This window comes from Cheilinus undulatus, linkage group 4, assembly GCF_018320785.1.
Source record: "Cheilinus undulatus linkage group 4, ASM1832078v1, whole genome shotgun sequence".
NCBI lineage: Eukaryota > Metazoa > Chordata > Actinopteri > Labriformes > Labridae > Cheilinus > Cheilinus undulatus.
In genome coordinates, this window is record NC_054868.1 from 19828204 (window position 1) to 19853998 (window position 25795).

General features: G+C 39.5%; 1 protein-coding gene across 1 annotated transcript in view; it reads left to right on the forward strand.

The window, feature by feature from the left end:
* Positions 1 to 701: 701 nt before the first annotated feature.
* Positions 702 to 25795, forward strand: part of prkacab (protein kinase, cAMP-dependent, catalytic, alpha, genome duplicate b) — a 31146-nt gene continuing 6052 nt past the window's right edge. Inside the window, exons 1-10 of the mRNA XM_041784938.1 lie at positions 702 to 1084; positions 6074 to 6135; positions 9629 to 9757; positions 12021 to 12119; positions 13656 to 13738; positions 16147 to 16273; positions 19855 to 19950; positions 21696 to 21818; positions 25431 to 25490; positions 25600 to 25704. Of these exons, the coding sequence (XP_041640872.1) occupies positions 1039 to 1084; positions 6074 to 6135; positions 9629 to 9757; positions 12021 to 12119; positions 13656 to 13738; positions 16147 to 16273; positions 19855 to 19950; positions 21696 to 21818; positions 25431 to 25490; positions 25600 to 25704 (930 nt within the window). The 5' untranslated portion in view covers positions 702 to 1038. The remainder of the gene's footprint in view (positions 1085 to 6073; positions 6136 to 9628; positions 9758 to 12020; positions 12120 to 13655; positions 13739 to 16146; positions 16274 to 19854; positions 19951 to 21695; positions 21819 to 25430; positions 25491 to 25599; positions 25705 to 25795) is intronic.

Consider the following 25795-nt stretch of genomic DNA (forward strand, 5'->3'; position numbering starts at 1 on the left):
TCACTTTGCCAAACGTGTATCAGTCGCTTGGCGGCGGTGAGGGGGGCGGGGGCGCAAAGCGGAGGGAGGGAGTTTGGCTTTTTTTTTATTCCAGTTGGAGGTGGTGGTAGGGGGGCATTCCTGTCAAACGGTACAGACAGCCAATAGATATCCTCGCAGTCGCCGAGATTCCCACGGTTGAGCCGCGAAGAGCCAATGGCTGGGGGAGACTAGAGAAAGTGGGCGCGTTCGTCGTCAGGAGGAAAATAATCGATGACGCTCCTCTCGCTTGCTTTTGAAGGGCGGGGGGTGGAGGAGGGGTGGGGACGCTGCCGTGTTTTTTTGATAGATTGGGAAGAACCAATCAGGGGGCTCCGTGGGACAGCGCTGTGAGTGGGTGTCCAATCCTTAGTCGAGCATTAGCTGTCAATCAACCCGGTTCTGTCGAATGGGCGGGCCGTTCTCTCGGCTGTAGTTCCGTCATCTCGCTCGTCTCCGAGGATACAGGGGGCCAATGTTGATTTGAGCGAATTCCCGTCGTTGTCGGACCCCGCCGATGTTTAATTTTTAAAGCTGGCTTCGCGGACGGAAAGTGAAGAGCTTTTGCTGGAGAATATAGCATCCCCGCTGTCAGTGTCGCTGTTTTTGGGCCGGGGGAGAGGCGGGGAGCCGGGGGGCCTCGCTCGGAGGGGGCTGCAAGGAGGGACAGGAGAAGACTGGATCCTCCGTGTTCAGGCCAAGTGCGCCGAGGTCGGCCTGGCAGTGAAGCCCCATCCACCGTCACAGCACAGCGACAGCTCACCGTGATTTGAAGCTCGGTATCGGTCGCCGGTTATTGATGACCGTGCAGTGAGGGAGCCCACCTTCCTACCCCGTCTTTGCGTGGCACCGCATCAGCAGCTGTCAGGCTGCTGAAGATCAAGACCTCAGAAATAACGCTCGCTAACTGGTACAGCTGGATTTAAGAACCACCGGTGAGACCTAATCGAGCTTAGACCGGCTTGAGAAGGCTGCAGGGTGGCCAAAAAGCCACGGATCGCCCGTTGACAGGTTGTCATCATGGGCAACGCGCCCACGGCTAGGAAGGGCAGCGAGATGGAAAGCGGTGGGTACCGTCGCCTGTGTACATCACTCCTAAGCAGCACCTGCTCAGTAGCAGCCTCATGTAATAATCAGGGACGATGTAACACACTAGGCCATCTTAGCTTTACATAACAAGCCATACACTGTTGATAGGAGGCCTTTTCTTCCTTTCCAGTTCATTAAGATCCACTCCTACGTTCATGACAAGTCCTTGCTGCAAACAACCTGGCTAGTGTCGTGCAAACACCTAAATTTGATACCTTTAAATTCAGGACCATCTTATGTGAAAAGGGAATCTGTCTTTATACAGGGGTCATAGGTACTCTTCAGATGTGTAGATTCTCATTTGATGTTAACACATAAAGGTTGCAATGCTTTTTCCAAGCCCAAAACTGTGAGCTGCACAACACTCAGCAGCTATTGCAAGCATCTTGGAGTGATCACCTTACTGTTGTATTGACAATACCATAGCCATCTATGTGTTAGATACATCACAAACAGTACAGGCCTGTTGCTCTGGTTCTTTGGAAAGAGATGCTAGTGATACAGTGTGTGGGTGAGCTGAATCTAATCTTTTCTGGTTAGTAAAACCATAGATGTCTGCAGGTTTGGCAGAGCTGGTCATTGTGTGTGTCTGCTGCTCTGGATACCCAATATAAGGTTACTAATGTGCCTTTTTATTGGAGTAATTCCTTATCAAGGTTTTACTTTTACTAACACAGCCTCATATGTTCGATTTCTAGCAACAGTGAGGCATTGACTCTGTCTTTGCTTGGCTCTAGTCAGTCAGAGTGCTGGGTGGCTGTGCTGAGGCCATGCACATGTACAAGTGTGTCTTTGTGCACAAAGAGCATGCTCTTCTAAAACAGTCTTAAATCAAATTAGCTGCTGAGGTGATACATATGATGAAAAGTGTGGATGAAATATGAGTTAAGGGGGTGTACATGTGTCAACAAGGGGTGTGAATCTTTTAGTATCTCACACAAGTTGATTGGATTCTGATTTGACTCTGGGGGGCATGTTTCAAAATTGATTTTCACATTTACAGTATTCTAAAGAGGTGCTTGTTTAGGATCTGCTCCACTAAGAAGCTCCGGGTTAGTATTTTATATTAAAAGCATAAATATGTTCTCTTTCCTTAAAGCTTTTGTGAGGATTTTAACTGCTTTAAAGACAGAATGAAATCTACTCTAAAATATGAATGTAAAATATTTGTATATTGTATGATATTTACTGATTTATTGGTTTTTATTATACTGATAATGACACCAATATTTAAATGTAATTCAGATGTCAAACTTCAGTCCTTAAAACACAACATAATGTTTAAGAATGAACAAAGAAACATTTCAGTCTTTAGCAGTGTTAAAAAAAAACTGTCTAAAAATGTCAATCAACTACATTTTTTATGGACAAAAATGTTAGTGCTGGACTGTTGAACATTCAAAATCCAAGGCATTTCTCCACTCTGCATATCAGGTATCTCAGTATTTCCATCAGTATATTTGAAATCAATAAAAACATCTTGGCAGTGCATTCATATTTGTTTCACTTTTTAATAATTTAAAAATTTGTCTAACACAATTTGTTAAAAAAAAATGCCTTGACTAAAAGTACTGACTTGACCAAAAGGATTATTGAGTAAAACTTGACTAGAGCGAGTTTCATTGACTAAAACCTGAAAGAATGAAATGACCAAAATGTGATTAAAAGGCATTCTGATCTTCAGACTTGGCATAAATTTAAAATAGCTGCCAAAATTAGCACTTGTCTTTAGAACACACTTTAAAATTTGAGGAAGGAGGGTAAACAAAGCAACTTCAGCAGATGTACAGTGCTTAACAAATTTACTAGACCACCACCAAAAGTAAGGTTAAAGCCACAGCTGCCATAAATTAACAGCATTGGGAATTACCAAAACCATTTTTTATGTTTCTGCAATGGTTAATACACCAATATGTAGAAGCTCTTTAACCCAAATGATATTTTTAATGTTAAAATATGATTATTATTGTTATCCATAAATTTTCAAATGTACTGATATAAAAAAAAACCTGAAAAAAATAGTAAAGCACATTAATATTTCTTGATTAATATGTCAATCAAATTATAGTTATTTACTTGCATTCCTGAACAGAAAAATGAGTTTTAGTGGTTGAATGTGATGCTTGATTAATTTCTGACTTCTCAGAGAAGCCCAGTGAGCTGGCTCAAATTTGGGTGAATTCAGTTTGAAATTCCTCATTCCTGTTCAAAATGGTAAAATGTGGAGAGCTCACTGAAAATGAAAGAGTCCGCATTAAAGCACTGCATGATGCTGGGTGGTCTTTTAGACAAATATGACAGGTGGTCTAATAAATTTGTTAAGCACTGTAGGTCTGTTGGTAAAATTCCTTCATCTTATTTGTTCATGCAGTGCATTCAAGAAGTAATCAGACCCCTTTCATTTTCATGTTAAAGCCTGATGCTACAGTAAAAATATTATTATTAATACTCAGTACCCCATAATGACAAAGTGAAACCAGTATTTTAGAAATGTTTGCAAATGTATTGAAAATAAAAGGACTGAAATATCACATTTACATAAGTATTCAGACCTTTTGCAAAACCACTTGAGATTTAGCTCGGTGGGCCTCCAGTTTCTCTTGATCGTTGTTGAGATATTTCTACAAATTGACTGGACCTGTGGTAATTCAGATTGATTGGACATGATTTGCACACACCTCTTTGTAGAAGACCTCACAGCTGACAATGCATATCAGAGCAAAAACCAAGCCTTGAGGTCAAAGGAACTGCCTGCAGAGCTCAGAGACAGGATTTTTGCAAGGCACAGATCTTGGGAAGGCTACAAGAACCTTCTGCTGCATTGAAGGTTTCAAAGAGTACAGTGGCCTCCATAATTCTCAAATGAAAGATGTTTGGCACAACCAGGACTCTTTCAAGAGCTGGTCGCCCAGCCAAACTGAGCAATTGGGTGAGAAGGGCCTCAGTAAGAGAGGTGACCAAGAACCCAATGGTCACTCTGACTGAGCTCCAGAGATCCTGTGTGGAGATGGGGCAAAGTTCCATAAGTTCTCTTGGCTTTTTATGTGGAGTTTTTTGCAAACTTAGATAAAGGCAGTGCAGCTGTATGGTTCAGAGACGTGAAGGATGGCAAAGACCGCAATAACCAAGGCTCAGACATTCATTAACAGCAGCCTGAGACAAATCCTCAGAATTCACTGGCCAGACATGATCAGCAACGTCGATCACTGGAAGAAATCCCACCAACTACCAGCAGAAAATGAGACTAAGAGGAGAAGATGGGGATTGATCAAGCATATGTTCGGAAAACCAGTAACAAGCACCACCAGACAGGCCCTTTCCTGGAATCCACAAGGGAAGCAAAAATGAGGCCAGCCAAAAAAATACCTGGCGACAAGACCTCCAGGCTGACACCTAAAGGACAGACCTCACCTGGAACCAACTAGAGCTTCAGGGACAGAACATGCTGGAGGGCTCTCGTTGACAGCCTATACCCCAACAGGGGGTATGGGCCTAAGTAAGCTACGTTGTTGCAAACTCCAAGTTTGCGCCATAACAAAATTGAAAAAATTCAGTGGGGGTCTGAATACGTTCTAAATGCACTGTACGTCTGATATTTGCAGCCAATATAGGCTGACATTACAACTGATACATCAACTGTAAATATCAGCAGAAATTTTCATATCTGCTTAATGAGCCATAACAAGTTCTGTTTCCATGTTTAAGTACATACCATGAACTTGGATCTACTAAAAATCCCTTCTTTTCAAAATAAAAGAAGATCAATCAAGAAGTCAATTACTCTTAGCACAAAAATCTAAAATGAAGCAGTTTTTCATGAATAATAATGTAATATCAAAATGCAACAACAAAAAGAGAGAGATTTATCATGATAATCTATAGGAATTCTGAGATTAATCACAGTTGAAAAAATTGGTTTTGAAAGCTGAATGAAAAACATGTAACTGTCAAAAGAAAGCAGGGTTTTTGGAAAAAGGTCCATAGAGGGCAGCAGAATCACCACAAACTATAAGCTCATCAGTAGCTTTAAAACCTGTTTCAGACTGGACGCATTAGAAGCGCATCTTAACCGCGCCATGTCTTGATTTTCAGTATGTTTGCATGTTAACAAGTCAAGACTTCCAGACTGCTTGCATGGGCGGCACTTCTCAGATGCCTGATACGTGTGACTCAGGCATGGAAAATTTAAAGATCTGAGGTCTTGCCTATGTTTTTCTCTGCAGGTTGCTTGTGGTTATGGACCATGATAGACAGGAAAATTATAATGAATGTGTTTCTTGATGACCCAGATGAAGGCCACATGCTTAAATGCACCTGTTTGATGAAATTGTTCTCTAGACAGCTACTATTAGTGAATCGTTTTGTTCTCACCCTGATAGAGTATGTCACAGGAAAGATAAATATAGTATGAGTACACTTATGTTTTATGCTTTTCAAAGTTAAACCCTGGTTTAGCATTTTTTGGAGAAACTCCATACGCTTGTGCATATATACTGAATGAAATCTCTTGTGTGTTTGGGGGGGGTTGTTGAGGTAAACGTATGAAGTATGACAGCAGGGAGATGTAGCTAACATGCAGAGAACTCATGTCCTGTGTGAAAGCTATTGTATCCGACTGTAAATATATATGCAAGTGCAGGCTCAGAACGATGTTACTAATCTGAAACAGACAAGATAGGGAGAGATGGGGGCAATCGTGCCTGGGCATATTACTAAACAATTGTTCCCAATGTTAATAAAGTGACAACCTTAGTTGCATAAAGTTTAATTTTGAATAAAGTTAGAAATTCAAACTGTACTTATGAGCTGTTCACTGTAAGCTGAAGTGCTCCCAAACACAACTTCCAGTTGAAGTATTGTCTTTTTTCTTCATTTTTCTGTCTTCTTTTTTTTCTCTTTGCACACATCCACCCACATACACTAACAACCACACACTGAGGCCTTTCTTGATGTTTTGTCTCCACAGTCAAGGAGTTCCTTGCTAAAGCCAAAGAGGACTTTCTAAAGAAGTGGGAGAACCCTGCACAGGTCAGTGTTTGATGTCTTTATAGGTTCATCTTTTACACATGTGTTTTTCTCTCTTCTGATCTGCCCTTTATCCATTTATCATCCTGAATATAAGCATGTAAGAGTTTGTAATGTAAGTATGTGTGGTTAAAAATATCAAGGTCAGTGTTTTTAATATTTATTAAATGTCCACTTTGTGATCATTATAAGCCTAGTTGGATGCTTTACCATTGTATGGATATTTACTCTTTTATATCCTTTGCGATATAGTTTCGCTTTTTTGACCAAAAAAAACCCCAAAACAAAATAAACCTTTAATGTCAAAGTAAAAACCGACTTCTTCAAAGTAATGTCAGTTGAATAAAAATATGTAATGTTATATAAGTGACTGCGCTAATATTCATCCCCTTCAAGTCAGCATTTAGTAGATGTACCTTTGGCTGCAATCACAGCACAGAGTCTGTGTGGATAAGTGTCAGGCAGGTTTGATTATCTGGACACTGCAATTTTACTCCATTCTTCATTGCAAAACTGCCCAAGCTGTCAGGTTGCACAGGATCAGCATGAACCGCCCACTTAAGTCCAGCCCCAAATTCTCTATTAGATTTAAACACTACACTTATCATGGGAAAATGATGTGAAAACACAAATGGTTTAAATTGCTTTGAAACCATTTCTGTGTAGCTTTAGCTGTATGCTTCGGGTCATTGTCTTGATGGAAATAAATCTTTTGCAAAGCCGTAGTTCTCTTGCAGACTGAGTAAGATTGTCCACCAGGATTTCCCTATATTTGCTGCAGTCATTTTACCCTCTACCTTCACAATCCTTCAAGGGCCGGCTGCCGAGAAGCATCCCCAACAGCATGATGCTTCAACCACTGTGCTTTACAGTGGGGATGGTTTGTTTGTGGTGATGTGCAGGGTTTGTTCGGGTTAGTTGACAAGCATAGCATCTTGTCTGATGGCTGCACCATTTTGGTCTCATCAGACCAAAGAACTTTCTTCCCATTGACCATGGAGTCTCCCACATGCCTTTCAGCGAAATTTAGTTGAGGTTTCTTCAGCAGTGGCTTTCTCCTTGCCACTACACCATAAAGCTTTGACTGGTGAAGAACCAGCAGTTGTTGTATACAGAGACTCCCATCTCAGCTGCTGAAGCTTGTAACTCCTTCAGAGTAGTCATAGGTGTCTTGGTGGCCTCTCTCACTAGTCTCCTTCTTTACAGTCACTCAGTTTGTGAGGACGGCCTGATCTAGGCAGATTTACACATGTGCCATATTCTTTCCATTTCTTGATGATGGATTTAACTAAACTTTGGGGTTTGTTCTGAGCCATGGATTTTTTTTGGTATCCACCCCCGAACTTAAACCTTTCAATAACCTTTTTTGGAATGTTTTTGTGTCTTTGTGGTGGAATAACGATTTACCAGTGACTGGATTTTCCAGACACAGGTGTCTTTATACAACAATCACTTGAGACACATTCACTGCACTCAGTGATCCCCATTTCACTAATTATAAGACTACTAGCAGCAATTGGTAGGGCCTCTGCTGAATGAGGACAGTTACTTTCAAGGGGATGAATATTCATGCAGTCACTCATTATACATAAAATATATTTTCATTTCATTGCCATTATCTTTAGAGTCTGATTTCACTTTGACATTGAAGTGTTTTATGTCTAAAAAGCTGAATTTAATGACCATAGTTGATCTGTAAAATCAATAAAAGGTAGGACATCCAAAGGGATAAATATTTTTTAACAGCGCCTGCTAGATACTGACTTTGTTTAATCTTTTATCAAATTCAGTTAAAAACAAATGTGTTCATACAACATATTTAATAGTTTCTAAAAATGTCTTTTCAAAGTGTGAAGACTTAGTTATCTATTAAATGTATAACATTGCACTTAACATTGGATTATTCTAAACAATTTTGTTTTCATTTTTTCATTTTACATTCAGATATCATGGTTTAAGCATCACATTTTGAGAAAAATGTTTATAAATGTGGATTTCACATGCATCTTTTTGCTTGAAAACTTGATTAAAAAGTTTGTTGTTACATTCATTGCTATACAACAATGCTTAATGCCCTGTTTACAAGAAGAAATATGCATACATTTAAAATTAAATCTAGCTGGGGTCAGTGCCCAAACACCAAATAAAAATCTTACTTTCTTTTTTATTTAAATGAATGATATATTAAAGATGAAATGATATGAATGTCTACGTTTTGTTTGGCTCTGTTTATAAATCTGCTTAGCACTTTGCTAATGCATCACCATCAACTATGAGATATTATAGTGTAACAGTGTGCCTGTGGTAATGATTACAGGCAAGCACTTGTGGCTGAAGGGTCACTTTTACCCAAATTTAGCTATGAAAAATGTTAGTCGTTTTTTTACATAAAATTATTTCAGTTACACTATGTACCAACAGTTGGTCCAAGTTGAGGACCAGCCACTGGTATATAGTTAAACAAAGGAAATCTGCTTTTGTTTTTGAAGGTCAAGTAGATCCATTAGTTAAGATCTCGAAAAATCTGCACTTATTTACTTATCTTAAGCTCCATAACCTTGCAGGGCAGATAGACAGGCCAGATTCAATGTCTGTCATCAGGCAGATCCATCTTGTGAAGCTCCATTCTGGAGCGATGAAGCCAGTTCTGAGAACAAGTCAGACCATTCGGCATCATTTGAGGACAAAGAGACAGTTGATTCTGATTGAGTTTAGTTGTATTGCGAGCCAGTAGCAATAGCTGCCGCCAGTGTAGCGATTAAATCGAATCTGAACAGCATTCTGTATTTAAGAAGGAGAACCACAATGAAAGTTTTTCTTGGCAGAGATGTTTGTGCTCTTCTACTGACCGGCTTTGGCAGAAGTTTTATCTCCCATCTAGCTCCACTGTTTTTTAAACTACGACAGCGCCGGCCTGCCGAGGTCACGTTACTTACCGGATCTGCCTCCTACCTCATGTTGTCTTGTAACACTGATTGGCCTGTAATGAATGTGACAGACTGTCATCCAATCACCTTCCAAGAATTTTTTGAAAAGTCCTGCCCTTCCCAAACACTGTCTATGTGAGCTTTCCCAAATGCATGTGAAATATATCCTATGCAGTAGACATGTGAAACAGTCTATCTGGCATGTCAGGTTAGGGCGTCCACACATTACAGACTTTTGCCACAGGGTACATCTTCACAAACCACTAAAAACAGCTCTGAGGCCCACTTTTGGATCCTGACCCACCATTAGAACCACTGTTGTGTACTACTGTTGTTCTATATATCCATTGTCCATATTTGTATTCAATATTATGAACATATACATTATACATGATTCACACCATGTTTTATATGTGTTATATCCTCTGTGATTAATATTCATTGTATATGATGATACATCGTAAGCTTTCTCCCAAATATTTCCCTTATGCAAAGAAAACATAAAGATGCAGAATGAACAGAAAATGGAGGTAAAAAATTAACTCCTACCTTTTGGTTTGTTTGTTCAGAACACTGCTTGCCTGGAGCAGTTTGAGAGGTTGAAAACTTTGGGCACTGGCTCGTTTGGCCGCGTGATGCTTGTGAGACACAGAGAAACAGGACAGCACTACGCCATGAAGATCCTCAACAAGCAGAAGGTCAGTCTGAGTGAGGGGTCTCACTGGGATGGAGGGTGCTTAAATGTGTCTCTTATCTGAGGACACTCTTAGGGTCCTACAGGAAGGTCACAAAGGAAATAAAAAGTCCCTGATTGACCATTTGTACTCAGAAGTCTAAAGACATTAATGTAAAGACAGCACAGTTATTATAAAGACAAGCTTTTTCCCCTTTGAACCTCTTTGATGGCCTCTGTGCTGAGGCAGACCTCAGTCAGTCAGGCAGAGCTGTGAATGTCTTTATGCTGATCACATGATGTGGACTCAATTTAGTACACATCAGAGCAGCCTTGGCCAAACTTCAGTGTGCTTCAGCCCAATTTGAGACCTGAAAATCTCCTGGGGCCCACCAAAACCCTTGTACAACCTTAACATGAGACTCAAACATCAACCTTGTATTCATCAGATTTTTTTTTGATAAACGGGGTATTACAATGCATACGCCTGGCTTTCAGATTAACATTCATCAGAAACTGCTTGTTGGGTAGCAAAGTACAATTAATGAGCCACTGTCTTTTTATTTTTGATCAGACATCTGCAAAGTCACTTCAATTTTCTTTTGTTATTTATCCCTGTAAACAAACTCTGTGGTCCAGCAATCTCTTTCGAAGTAGCTTTAATTTCTCTGAAGACAAAGATAAATTCTTTAAATCAGGTAGGAAGGAAGCAAGAGGCATAACAGAATGTTTCACCAATTATTCTAACGCCAGTCAGACCGTGACACCAGTTTTAGAATGTGATTTTTTCCTGTTTCTATAGGGTTTGTAAATACTGTAACCCAACCAGTGGGCCCCTGCCCACACTTTGGGAAGCGCTGCATTAAAGGATTAAACTGTGCTGGTTTCAGAAACCTCTGCACCCTTTTGAAGATGTTGTATTTATAACCACATTTTTATAAAGGAAATAAACTCATTTTTGTGCTTGTGCATATTTTTTGGATGATTGATTTAATCTGAAATCACAACAAATCAAGTTATACATCACATTCCAGTCACATCACTTGTCCAGTCACAATGAGAGTTTTTCTGTCATGCTTAGCGCTATCTGGAGAGAGAGCTGGCCTTTATATCCTCTGGATAAAGTTTGCCCCACTTAACATCATAATAAGTTAGTAAAACTCATTTTTATAGGCACTAAAATAACAGTTTACATTTAAACATCTTCACTAATGTAACATAATGTAGATGAGTTTAAATGTTTTACTTTGGTTTCTTGTTTCAAGTTATTTCACTGTAGTTATCGCTAAACTGATAATAAACTGGAAGTTACTCTGTCTTTTTCTTTAGGCTTAGAATTTTCTTCAAACTTACTATCTGAATCTGCCATTGTGGTCGAAAATGCATCCTTGTGCATAGATTTTCTCTGGTTGTGTTCAAAATGTCTGCTTGCCCTCAAATCTTCTCAGTGCGTACGTACAGTGTTGCCAACTCCTCAGTAAGGAAAGTAGCTATTGGCTGTCCTAAAAGTCGCCAGAAGTCGCTAAATGATGTCATCACCTAATTTGTATAATCGCCCGTATGCATTTAATTGTAATGGACACTGTAGGAGAGAGGAAAATAGTCAAGAGAGAGACAAAGTGAGTAAAAAGACCCCTAAGCTGTGTAGAACTATGAATGAACTTGCTTCTGACGATTCTTGTTTTTATAATGGGACATGAGCTATAAAAAGGGACCGCTAACGTGAACACTTCAAAGAGATTATAAAAGAAGATGATACTACGCAGCCTAGTTGCCGACAGGTGAATTAAACTGACCGCGGGAGCTGATGCAGTGAGAACTCACCGACCAGGGTGGTCTTGGTCGGACAAAAGCATTTCGACCAAACAATCGACCAATCGAATGGAAGCTGTCAGCCCTAAATGTTTGTATTAAGAGGTTTTTGAGAATGCATGGTGTGTGACACAGCAGGATTTTTTTTGTAAACAGAGGGAAACCTCTGTTATCAAAAATACCCACCTACATTAGGCCTAGGTCTAAGACTCCTAGAATTCTAACCTTTTCTGTCACATTTGACCATGAGAACTAAACAGAGTTTGTCCAACATGGCACATTATTTGTCATGGTATGATGTCTGTCAACAGGGCCTACACAATCTGATATTGATATTAAACTGATGCATTAGTGCATTCCTATTTGTTATTAACTGGAACGTTTGATTAATCAGCACTTTTGTATATTAAGAAAGTGTTTCCCAAAGTATATAAGAGTCGTGTCTTTGTTCCTTTCTCTTTGTCTTTGTGTGCCAGGTGGTGAAGCTCAAGCAGATAGAGCACACTCTGAATGAGAAGAGGATTCTTCAGGCCGTCAGCTTTCCTTTTCTGGTGCGGTTAGAATACTCTTTCAAGGTATGAACGTCTCAAATGGTCATGCACATGTATATTTGCCTCTGTGCTTTTTTTTTTTTTTTTTTTTTTTTGCACCTGTTTGTGTGTGAAGGCAGTGATTGATCAGCTCATCACTTTGGCCCTTTTTTTTTCACTGACTTTTCTTTGCTGGTCTTATCTTCCGGAAAATCGCAACCTTTTAAGTTAGAAAAGTACAATCTCTTACCCTTGTCGTGATTTATAATCACCTAGTATTGTACGTTTATGATAGGATATTTACTGTACAGAGTTATCAGTCTTTTAGCTTTTTAAAGTATCAGGTGATCTGTCCTGTTGAAAAGGTTTGGTCAGCTGTATCTACTTGTTCTCTAAAGATTGGCTGTAGCCGTTTTTGTTGTAAAGGCTCGCATTTCAGCAAACCACTGGGCCATCTTTGCCTCGGGGTATCATTTTAAGGGACAGAGACCTTAATTCAAAATAAGACATAAGCCATGTAGATAGGTGGAGATTAGCAGTGCTGGTCTCTACTCCTCACACTGTAATTGTTTTGATTAAGAGCCCCCTGGTGGCAGAATTTTACATACTGTCGGTTAAACTAAGTTAGTGGTTGTATGAGATCCTTCTGAAATTTCATGGTCAAACATGGTCACTTGGTGCTCAGGCCCTAACTATACTTTTCAGAATGCTGTAGTTTAAGGTAATGATTCCAAAAAGCTCATTTTCATTGAGGTTCAGTGGGGTCTTGTGTCTAAAAAATGATTTCTTCTGATGAAAGATCACTGCAAAGTATTATTAATGATCTCTGTGATCAGCATCCTGAACCCACATACTCACGACTAATCAACAAAGAAATCAAAAGTCTCTTTTAGCTTCATTATTGTTCAGCAAGTTAAAACTCTCAACTCAGTCATCTATCAGTATAGCACACTCATCATTTGCAAATAGAGAGAATGTGCTCTACACAGATAAAGCATGTTCTCCCTCTTCTTCATTTTCAGCTCACAGCTTGTTCAGTAGCACTACCCGCACAGACTGGCCATATTGCAATTAAAGCCTTATTCAGGTTAAGCTGTTTAGATGCACCCTGGATGCCCTGGGACCAGATAGCCTTGATGCCTCCAATAAACCTATTAACCGAATATTCCTGTCCACGTGCCGCACCCTGCACACTGATAAAAGAGTTAACAGCAAACACATTTTTAATCAGCTCAGGTGATGTTATCAAACATGAAGCTGTATTTAAAGGCACAATTTCAGAAGTCAACAATTACAATGTACTCAAGTCTTTTTTGGTGGAAAAGATTTAGTGATTTAGCTCTATGATCGAGTCTGAAGTTGAACCTTATAACATGCCCAAGTTTATGTATGATAGTCATAAGGTTTAAATTATAAGTAAAACTTTTTTTGAGTAAATAGATTGTCTTCAATTCACTCACAGATCACAAATGTTTAATTTGAGAAGAGGCCCATCCTTGTTATTTTGTGGTCCTGGGCCAAGATGTATGTAATGTTAGTGTCACTAACCGGCCATCTGTCTTTCCTTCCCATTTTCCCCAGGACAACACTAACCTCTACATGGTGATGGAGTATGTACCAGGCGGAGAAATGTTCTCCCATCTACGGAGAATTGGCAGATTTAGGTTAGTATCACTGCAGTTCACATAAAATTTAAAACAAATCTGAAGCATTTTGTAAGCACTTACAGAACGAAATTGTAAATCTCTGTGCCTCTCTATTCTGCTCCAGTGTTAATTTTGGCAGCTATTTTTGATGTTAGTCTTAGTTTTAGACTTTAAATGAAATGCATTTTAGTTTAAGTCACATTTTAGTCATTTCTACCCTTTTTATTTTTAGTCTAGTTTAAGTTGACGAAAACTCAAAACATTTTAGTCTAGTTTTAGTCGATTAAAAGTCCTCACATTTTAGTCTTTACTTTTAGTCTAAGTATTTATTTTCTTGCCTAAATCTGGTACCTTTCATGGTAGTGTGTTCTATGTACTCTGCCAAACCTGGGGTCCCTGCTTTCTACAGCTGAGAGGCACAATAGCTATAGATGTTTTTTGTTTGACAGATTTACCCACAGTGGAGAAATATTACGGATTTTGAATGTCCGACAAAAACTACATTATATTTTAGTCTAGTTTTAGTCATCTTGACAAAAAGACTAAACTTAGTTATTGTCTGTTTTGGTCATCACAGATCTATTTTTTTTTTTGTCTTATTCTAGTTTTTGTCATGGAATAAAGGCTGTCAACGAACATTTTTAGTCATAGTTTTTGTCAACGAAATTAAAACTGTTCTGCTCTGTAGTATTTTATTCAATTCTGCTCTTATACTTTTCACACAGAAGCTTGCAAACACCTATGTCCCCTCCATCTGCTGTGCATGGAAGCAGAATGCGCAAAGCTATCTGTACTAATACAGAGAAATTCAAGGTTGTGGGAGCTTATTATTCTCAGCAGATATCTTATTTACAACACGACTGTGCTAGTAAAGCTTTTTTATTCAGGTTATTTGTGCTGTGAAATTTTGCTGCCCTATTAGGATGTTGATGGCAAATGAATCAGTGATGAGCAGGAATCATACATCCTGATGTTACGCATTATCAATTCTAGAGCCCTGTGCAGGACTCTTTTCTTAGGCCTGCTCCCACCTGCTCCCGCTGGATTTCTGACTACTGATATCCATTCCCGCAGTGCCTGCCATTTACCCCCACCCGCATCCCGCACAGATTCTAACAATCCATGCTGAATATTCAGAATAACAGACAGTACGTTTAATTAAAGGCAATAATGACATGCTCTCTTACGCACCACCCTGGTTAAGTTCCCTCTCTGAATGAAAGAAACCCTAAGAAAACCCCTTCTTTTTCATGTGTAACGGTGCCCCACATGGACAATGTCAAAGTAATATTTACAGACCGTCTTTACACATAACTTATCATCATTTATTTTAAATTCATACGAAGGTGGAATTGTTTCCTGATCTCTGGAAAGTTTGTGTTTCATAAAAACTGCAGACTCTGGGACCTGGATTTCCAAATGAAGTTCAAAATTTACTTTCAGCTGAAACCACAACAGGCGCTGATGACATTAACTGTGCTTCAGGAGTGGCTCAACACTATGGACACGACACTTGTAGCCCATCTCCTAGACCCGTCTGTTTGTGGTGGCTCTTCATCCACTGACTTCAGCCTCAGTCCACTCCTTGTGAAGGTCTCCTAAGTTCTTGAATCTGCTTTGTTTGACAGTCCTCTGAAGGCTGACTTCATCCCTGTTGCTTGTGCACCTTTTCTTACCACACTTTTCCTTCTGTTTAACGTCTATGAATCGCTTTGATGCAGCACTGTAAGTCCAGTAGTGATCTTCTGTGACTTACCCTCCTTGTGAAGGGTCAATGATTGTCCTCTGGACAGTCAAGTCAGCAGTCTTCCCCATGATTGCAGTTGTGTGCAGTGAACCAGAATGGGAGAAAGCTTTGCAAATTGGACTTTCCCAATATTTCGAGATTGTTATAGTGATAGAGATTGAGTTTTTTTTTGTTTTGTTTTTTTAGCTGTAAGCCGTAATCATCAAGATTAAAACAAAAAAGTCTTGGAATACTTCATTTTCTATACTTTGAATTTAGAATTTATTGAAGTTTAACTTTTTAAGGTAAATCCTGGGAAAAAATAAACTTTTACATGATATTAATTTTTTTTAGATGTACAAGCATCAGCACATATCTACATGCCTATATTGCAGTTCTTTCATAGTACCAACTACTACTGGTAAGAAGCAGCGCGCCCAGTGACAAATGACTCATACATGCCTGATACACATGCTGACTGCAAAAAGTCCTCTGCAGTTTCACCACACTGCTGTTCTATTGTATTCTATTCTATTCTATTCTATTCTATTCTATTCTATTCTATTCTATTCTATTCTACTCTGGTCTGTTAAAGCTCAACTAATTTTTCCAGCTTCGTTCTCTTCTTTCTGTCAAGTTTAAGAAACACCACTAAACTGCTTTCTTTCCATCTGTCTTTTCTGTTGATATTTGTGCACAGTGAGCCTCACGCTCGGTTCTACGCAGCTCAGATCGTTCTGACGTTTGAGTATCTGCACGCTTTGGACCTGATCTACAGAGACCTGAAACCTGAAAACCTGCTCATAGACCAACAGGGCTACATACAGGTAGACAACACCTAGCAAACCAATGTATAATCATCCTAAAAACCATCAGCTATTGTCTGTGTGTTCATTGGATTCATGCTTTGAACAGAAACCATAAATATTACACATCGATAAGGGTTCCAAACTGACCATGGTTTCATTCATCTCTGCCTTAAAACAAACATGGTGCAACCTGGCAGCTCTGCTCCACTGAAGGCACTCCCAAATTTCAAAGAGGATGCCAGGCTGCATTTTAAATTAAAACTGTAAGGACAGAGGCAAGCCAAATATAAGTAAGAGATGAAATATTATGTAAATACTACTATTTTGAAGTCAATTTTAATGCACACCTTGACATTTTAATTAATGGGCCTTGTTTGAAGGTTCCTTGTGACATTTCTAACTTAAGTTCACGTTCATTTTGAAGCAAAATAGTTTTTGTTACTGAAGAGGTTTTTTGTTGCCCTTGTATAATTGTTTATCTTTTTTACAAGAATTGTATGGAAATTCAAAATTATGTTATTGTGTTACTCTTTTTTAAATGTGCTTGTTTTTTCTCTTTTTTATACATACCATAAATCCTCAAATAAAGACTGGGGCAGGCCTTTATAAGAAGGAGGCTCTTTTTTTTTGAGCCAGGCCTTTATTTCTTTTATTTTCTAGTAGGCTAAAAGACTTACCCTTTGAAAGAAACTACTGTTTGATAAATTAATGTTAAACCTGGTAATAGCTGCTTCACTCTCTCGCCTTTTTTCTTTTTTCATTCTCATATTTTCTCATGTAGTGAGAGTTTTGATGTTCCAGTCATCTTTAATACGTTTTACCAGTGACTGGTAACCTGCTGTCTCTGTAAACAGATTTTATGTTGATCTAAAATCATTATAACTTTGTTGGTTATTGACTTTGAGGGAAAGGCAGGAGTAGTTCTGTTCTGACCTGATGTGAGTTGGGATTACTGCTGAAAGACTTGTGCTTTTTGTCAGGGATTTTTGACACTGTATTAATCACTGCGACGGTACTATAACATATGAGACATACTGGTTTAAACCGCACACAGCGTGAGAAAGACTGAACATTAACCAGTCTGTCCATTTTTGATTAATTGGTCTGTTTATTTCTATCTTCTTCTCATGATTAAATTGTCACACATGGGATGATCTGTAACGACAAGTCAAGAAAAGCTGTGCAGTTTAAAGCAGACTCACGTCTGAAATCAGTGAAATCTGCACTGTTTCAAATTAAAACACACAGGAATTAGCATGTTTATTATTCATAAACCTTGGCCTATAAAGGAGGGCTGACTCCCCTTCCATTCAGGGTCCAAACTGAAACATTTTCTTTTATTTTTAATATTAATTTTTAGCTTTTTACCTTTATTTAGATAGGAAAGCTGAAGAAAGACAGCAAACACAGGAGGAGAGAGTAGGGAAAAGACATGCACCGAGATCGGGAATCGATCTTACGACCAGTGCACTGAGGGCCCCAGCCCCTTCACATGAGTGCCTGCGACACTAATTGAGTTTGGATCGCAATTTCTCATTAGTAAGGTGGTGGGTGCAGTCAAGAACTGCTGGTCTAAAGATAAAGCAATCACTCAATAGAAAGGGGGAGAAAGAATTTATGTAACACTACCTTTTAGCTCAAACTAGGGTATTGCTAACCTTGCAAAGCAGATGGATACGCCCGTTTCCGTGTTTCTCTCTGGTGAATCCAAAGTTCCCGTCTGAATCGTTTGCACCCGGTTAGAAAGTGACAGGACCAATCAGCGATGAGGGGCAGTGCTTTTGGTCGCGGCGGAGTCGTGACGTAAGCAAACAGCAACAAGAGGCCGGTGCAATCATGGCGGAAGAGATTACCATTGATGCTGCTAAAGCACCAGTTTTATCAGAACTTGATGACATTTCTTCATTTAAAGGAGATCAAAGAACAGCAGTGAGTTGTTTTCTTTTCAAAAACGATTGTCTACATGTCTGCAGTTGCCATGATTTGCGTTGTGCAGTTCTCTGTGGATTTGCTCCTCGGTAGCAGCTACATCACATGTTTTGTTGCTCTGATTGGCCCGTAAAGATGTGACAGACAGAACGTTCATCCAATCTCCCTCCGAGGAATTTTTATAAGCCTCTGCCCTTTCCCAAACGCTGTGTATGAGAGGTTTTTCAGATGGATGTGGGAAACAAATCCATCTGGCATGTCAGGTTAGGGTATCCTAGGGATTTCCTGAATTGATATGATTCAGATTCACAAGGTCAGACCTGTTCAGGCAGCTTTTGCGGTAAACCTGAGGCTCAGCAAGGAATGTGAAGAATTAGGTATAGTTTGAACTTAATGAAGACCAAAACCTCAACAGACTCTTGGAGAGCGCAGACTCAACTGTTTATTTTCAACCCAAGTGAACCCCTATTAAACAGAGCGAGTCAGTGACAGTAGAGAGTTCATAGAAAGAAGACGGAGAAAAAAACAGAACTTCTCTTTAAAAATGGACGGACTGTTTTACGTTCATTTCCCCCATGGCTATGGTCGTAGTCTGTCTCGTATGTTTCAGTACGACTGCGATGATGAATGCAGTAGGTATACGTCACTGCAAGACAAAGCGCACATCTGATCTGAGGACACAGAAAATACACAAACAGCCTGATCAGTCAGAATCCTCACACAGCCTTTTGCTGACCCACAAAGTTACGTTGATTTTACAACAACCTTAAAATCTGTTTAATAACACAGTTTAAGCTCAGATTTGGAATATTTACAAGATGAATTGAACATCATTGCCCATACTAAATGAGAGTGTGAGAGTGAGAATAAAGAGAGAGGGATGCAGCTGTTAGTTGGTTTAATATTCCTGAGCTAAACACTATTTGTTTCAAGCTCTCTGTTAGCCTACCTGAAAATTAGAACAAAATAATCTATTATTTAGTTATAATGTAACCCTCCACTTCAAAATTGAGGACTGACAGTATTTAAGCACTTTTGATGCTCTTGGTATATCCGATGCATGTGAGAGGGGCTGTGATTGGATGACAGGCGTAACTTTAATGGTGATGATCAGCACATGTTTGGGTGCTAGTTGTGTCCTGTCGGAATTGGGGATCACTAAAGTGTCATCATGTGATTATGAAGAAGTAAGGTCAATACAGGCTCAAGGGGCATCCTGCTGGGGACCAACTGATGTACTTCAAAATACAGGCTGTCCCAGGTAATACAGGATGTTTGGCAGCCCTGTCACTGCGCTCTTTCACAACAAATGAGATACAATGAAAAAACTGAAGAAAGCAAACTGGTGCAAAGGGCTGCACATTTATTTACACAGTACTTCTCCCAGAAGTAGAGGAATTCAAAATGTATCTCATTATCAGGAATAAAATGTCTCAAAGTGAAGTACTGCAGTGTAAATGTTATTACTGTACTTGCAGAGTATTGTGATGGAATCTGCCGCCCTCTAGAGGTGAACAGTTAACAATTCTCTAAATCCTCCCATCCCTCCTCCATTGCCTTTTCCTCTCTTGTCTTTTTAACCCAACCAGGCTCTCTGAGGGTCTGTGTGCTTTCTGTGTTTACCATCTCATTCTGTTTCTCTTTCTTTGCTCTGTCTTTTCATGAATCAGGTGACAGATTTTGGCTTTGCCAAACGTGTAAAGGGCCGGACCTGGACACTGTGTGGCACCCCAGAATATCTGGCCCCAGAGATTATTCTCAGCAAGGTGAGCCACCTTTGTTCCCACTTTCTAGTTGTATATGACTCTTTTTTTTGTAGCCACTGAAGCTTCAAAATATCAATTTGTTGCATCTAAAACCAACATACATTGCTGCAATTTTCTTGCAGGCTAGTGTTCAGTTTGGGTTGCCAGCTTTAAACACCTATGCGCATATTGTTTTGTAAAATTGATTATGAACATGCAAGAGATATTTAAGATCTTAACAACCCCTTTACATGATTTTAGTCACCTGGGTTTGTTTGTTGCTTTAAGAGAGCTCACTCATTAAGGTACACATTAAAAATGTAGTTGCTGTGATACCAAAGTTTTAAACTTTGATAGAATACTAGTAAAAATCTATTGCTAATAGGAGCTGTGTTACAAAGGGACAAGCCATCATGGCTCAATCCAAAATTGGCCTGATCTATAAATTATTAGGGAAGGTTAGTTGTGCATAAATAAATGGTTTAGCCATTTTAATACTCTTTTATAGTGATTATATTATAAAGACTCCTGTGTCTGGAAGGTCAAGTCACTGGTTGATCAGTATTCCTGGCTACCATTACACCATGAAGACAAAAGAACACTCCAAGCAACTTAGAGTAAAGGTTCTTAAAAAGTTTAAGTCAGGGGATGGATATGAACTCAAGACACTGAACATCCCAAGAGTTCAGTTAAATCCATCTTCAAGAAATGGATTAATATGACACGTGTAAACCTGCCTGGAACAGGCCATCCTCATAAACTGAGTGATCTTGCAAGAAGGAGACTAGTGAGAGAGGCCACCATGATACCTATGACTACTTTGAAGGAGTTACATGCTTCAGCAGCTGAGATGGGAGAGACTCTGAATACAACAACCGTTGGTTCTTCACCAGTCAAAGCTTTATGTGAGCGTGGCCAAGAGAAAGCCAATGTTGAAGAAAACTCAGATTAAGTCTTGACTAGAGTTCACCAGAAGCTACGTGGGAGACTCCATGGTCAAGTCGAACAAAGTTCTTTTGACTAATGAGACCAAAGTGGTCCTTTTTGGCCATCAGACAAGACGCTATGTTTGGCAGACAAAAAACACATCACCACACATGGTGGGAGCATCATGCTGTGGGGATGCTTCTCGGCAGTCGGCCCTGGAAGACTTGTAAAGGTAGAGGGAAAAGTACATGCTGGAAATTATAGGACAATTCTGGAGGAGACCCTTTTCAAGTCAACAAGAGAACTACTGCTTAGGAGAAGATTATTTTTTTAGCAAGACAATGACCCAAAGTATTCAGTGAAAGCTACACAGAAATGGTTTAAAGACAAATGGATTTTCTGGAGAGGCCGAGTCAAAGCACAGACCTCAATTCAATAGAGTGTCTGGACTTGAAAAGGGCTGTTTGTGCCCGATCTCCATGCACCCTGACAGAGCTTGAGCAGTTTTGCAAAGATGAATGGAGTAAAATTTCTGTCAGTTTACTTATGATGGATTGATGGAATCAGTCCTTTCCTATGCACCTGTCTTATGGAAGGTATTTTTAGATTTGAGGTTTCCATGTATCAACTGGACAGTGATCCACACCACTGACAAAGTATGTAAAAGTAAAAGTAAAAAAAAAAAAATAATAATAATGGGTAAAAGATGTTTCATGAGGTTTGTCTTGATGAGTACCTGAGTTAATTATAGCACAAATATAGTTTTGTACTGATTGCCTCTTGTGTTTTTCTCTCCATCCCTCTCCTCTTTCCATATTTTGCTCTGATAAATTCACCAGGGTTATAACAAGGCAGTGGACTGGTGGGCGCTGGGCGTACTCGTCTATGAGATGGCAGCAGGTTACCCGCCTTTCTTTGCAGACCAGCCCATTCAGATCTATGAAAAGATCGTATCAGGGAAGGTGAGTCCCAATCTTTCTCATTGTCCTTCAGTATCTTCATGTGACATCTGCTACTCCTCCTCTGATCCCTGACTTGTATGAAATTGTTAATATGTTTTGGGGTAAAATGGTGTTAGGTTTTCAAAACCTTAAGCAGGAACAAAGACTCTTTTTGTGATTTTTGCATCCATAATAATATGTTAACCTGCAGAAGCACTTGTATAGTCCCCATGGTCACTGCTGGACTCAGAGCTGTCAGAAAATCAGAGGCAGTTATGCTGCAGAGGATCTCATACTGTATGTGTTTCATTGCAATAACAATGCTAAAACAATGTAGCTTCCTGACTGCAAAGTAAAAGTGTTAATTTTAGTCCTAGTCTTTAGATTAAAGTGCCTTTTAGTTTAAGTCACATTTTAGTCATTTTTCACCTTTATAGTTTTAGTCCCATCCAGTCAACCAAAACTCAAAAACATCTCCATCTCCAGTTTTTGTCACAGCATTTATTTTCTTTGAACTTATTAAATCAGCCAAATTGTAAGATTAATATAAATGTAAAACACTCATATTATTAACACGCTACCTAAATTTGATTGCTTGAAATTGACAAAATATTTGAATTGATTGATGAGATATACTGGTGAAAATACCAGTCAAAGCTGGAGTGCAGAGGTCGCCAACTTTTTGCAGAGTCAATCGCTACAGACCTCCCAACTTCATGTGGCCTTCAGATTAGCTCAAGAACAGTGTGTAGAGAGCTTCATGGAATGGGTTTCCATGGCCGAGCAGCTGCATCCAAGCCATACATCACCAAGTGCAATGCAAAGTGTCAGATGCAGTGATGTAAAGCACGCCGCCTCTGGACTGTAGAGCAGTGGAGATCCGTTCACTGGAGTGACAAATCGCACGTCTCCATCTGACAATCTGATGGACGAGTCTGGGTTTGGCGATTGACAGGAGAACGGTACTTGTCTGACTGCACTGTGCCAAGTGTAAAGTTTGGTGGAGGGGGGATTATGATGTGGGGTCAATTTTCAGGAGCGGGTCTTGGCCCCTTAGTTGCAGTGAAAGGAACTCTGAATACTTCAGCATACCAAGAGATTTTGGAAAATTCCATGCTCCCAACTTTGTGGGAACAGTTTGGGGATGGCCCCTTCCTGTTCCAACTTGACTGTGCACCAGTGCACAAAGCAAGGTCCATAAAGACATGGATGAGAGAGTTTGGTGTGGATGAACTTGACTGGCCTGCACAGAGTCCTGACCTCAACCTGACTGAACACCTTTGGGATGAATTAGAGCAGAGACTGAGAACCAGGCTTTCTCGTCCAACATCAGTGTGTGACCTCACAAATGCGCTTCTGGAAGAATGGTCAAAAATTCCCGTAAACACACTCCTAAACCTTGTGGAAAGCCTTCCCAGAAGAGTTGAAGCTGTTATAGCTGCAAAGGGTGGACCGACATCATATTAAACCCTATGGATTAAGAATGGGATTTCACTTAAGTTCATATGCGGGTCAAGGCAAGTGAGCGAATACTTTTGGCAATATAGTGTACATGAATGTCATACATGTTAGATGCATGACCTTCATGGATTTTGATTGTCAAGCAGTCTGGCTGTTACAGTCTAGACTTGTTTTTATCTCCTTGCCAAAAAAAATTTACTTTTCATCATTTTTTTTTTAATCAAAGATCTGTTTTTAGCTAGTCTTATATTGGAAAAAAAAGGAGGTTGACTTACATTTTTAGTCATGGCTTTAGTCATCAAAATGAACACTGCAGTTAAGCACTAAAAATGAGTGATGCACCAGTTGTGAAAAAAGGGCCGATACTAAAACTGATGTTTAAAATAAGAATTCTGCCAATACCAATGGTTTTTATTAACTGTTGTAACTTGTTCGATTTTTGTAAATGTTAACTTCTTCATCTAGGCCATAATTAATTTTCATTGTTGAAAACAGTATAATTCTAGCCTTTGTTACTTAAGAAGGGACAAATTCAATCAAGGAAATCTACAATCCATTTTGTTGTTTAAACTTATTTCATAAAAAAGTCATCTATTTTAAATAACCGCATCATAGCCTGAAATGAGTGATTACTTACATTTTTAAAAATCGGTCTCAACATTAAATGCTGTAGATTGCCATAAAGAATTTTATTAAATCCAGTATCTCAGTGATATGTATAAACAATTGGTATATTGTCCAGCCCTACCTCCAAGTCTAATTATTAATAAGTTGATGGTATAACTCCCAGCCTTATATCAAAGTCCACTTCTTAGTAAGATGCAGATTTACAGTTCCTATAAAAGGTATTCACCCCCTTTGATTTTGTTACCCTTTTATTGCTTTTACCCATGGTAAATGGACTTGAGCTTTTATAGCGCTTTTCTAGTTGTCTGACTACTCAAAGCGCTTTTACATCCCAGGTGACATCGATCCGTTCATACCCTTTAACTCCACATTCCCACACTGATAACAGAGGTTGCTATGGAGAATTTGGCCATATATAATTTGGCATTTTTGACAAAAAAAGAATTCAACAAATAAACCCCTCTAATGTCACAATGAAAACAGATTTCTACTGAGCAATGCCAACTGAATAAAAAATATGTAAGGTAAAATAAATATGCACCCCCTTCAAGTCAGTGTTTAGTAGATGCACCTTTTGCTGCATTCACAGCTCTGAGTCTGTGTGGATAAGTCTCAGGCAGGCTTGCTTATCTGGACACTGCAATTTTACTCCATTCTTCTTTACAAAACTCCTCAGCATCTGTCAGGTTGTTCTGGGGTCAAGCCTGAACAGTCCTTTTCCAGTCCAGCAACAAATTTTCTGTTGAATTGAGGTCTGTGCTTTGACTCGGCCACTCCAGAACATTCACCTTGTTGTCTTTAAACCATTTCTGTGTGGCTTTTGCTGTGTGCTTCAGGTCATGGTCATGCTGGAAATAAGTCTTCTAAGTAGTTCTCTTTCAGACTGAATAGATTTTTCCTCCAGAATGCCCTTTGGTGAACTCTAGTCAAGATTTAATGAGCTTTCTTCAACAGTGTCTTTCTCTTTGCCACTCTCCCACAAAGCTTTGACTGGTGAAGAACCTGGGCAACAGATGTTGTATGCGGAGTCTCTCCCATCTCTGCTGCCGAAGCATGTAACTCCTTCAGAGTAGTCATAGGTGTCTTGGTGGCCTCTCTATCTGGTCATGTTCACACAGTTTGTGAAGATGTTCTGATCTAGGCAGATGTTCTCTTGTCAGAGAAAAATAAATGTATATTTACCATGAGTAGTTTATGAAATCACTTAAAAAGTAAACCATCCAATACTTTTATAGGCACTATATTGACAAGCCTTACCTCAAAGAACAGTGTAAGTCCTGGTTGGATGCATGAAATTCATGCATGTAAGACACAAGACATTCATAGGTTTTTAATGTCCAACAGTTCAGTGCAACACTTCAGTCTCGATTTAGTCTCCTTTACAAAAACTAAACTTACTTTTCATCAGAGGTTTATCACAAAAATCTATTTTAGCTCATCTTTTTGATGGAAAATCAGTTGTCCACAGTCTTTTTAGTTCATAGTTAAAGTCGACAAAGTTAACACTGGCTGCTGCCTAATTCTTCTCTTTGTTTCATGTTTCAGGTGCGTTTCCCATCTCACTTCAGCTCAGACCTGAAAGACCTCCTGAGGAACCTTTTACAGGTGAATCTAATATCTTGGTCTATCTCACGCTGCAGCATTTTTAACTTCACTTTTTTTCTGAATTTGCATCAGTGCAAAAGTAGTGAAAAGGTACTGCTGTCATCCTCAGGTGGATCTCACAAAACGTTACGGGAACCTCAAGAATGGGGTCAACGACATCAAGGGACACAAGTGGTTTGCAACCACTGACTGGATTGCCATCTACCAGAAAAAGGTGCGTGTGTGCCTGTGTGTGGATGCTCAGGTAATGTATTCCATCTCCCTGCTGTTTAGTTGACTTATAGTCTTGTCTTGTTTGTCTTTAG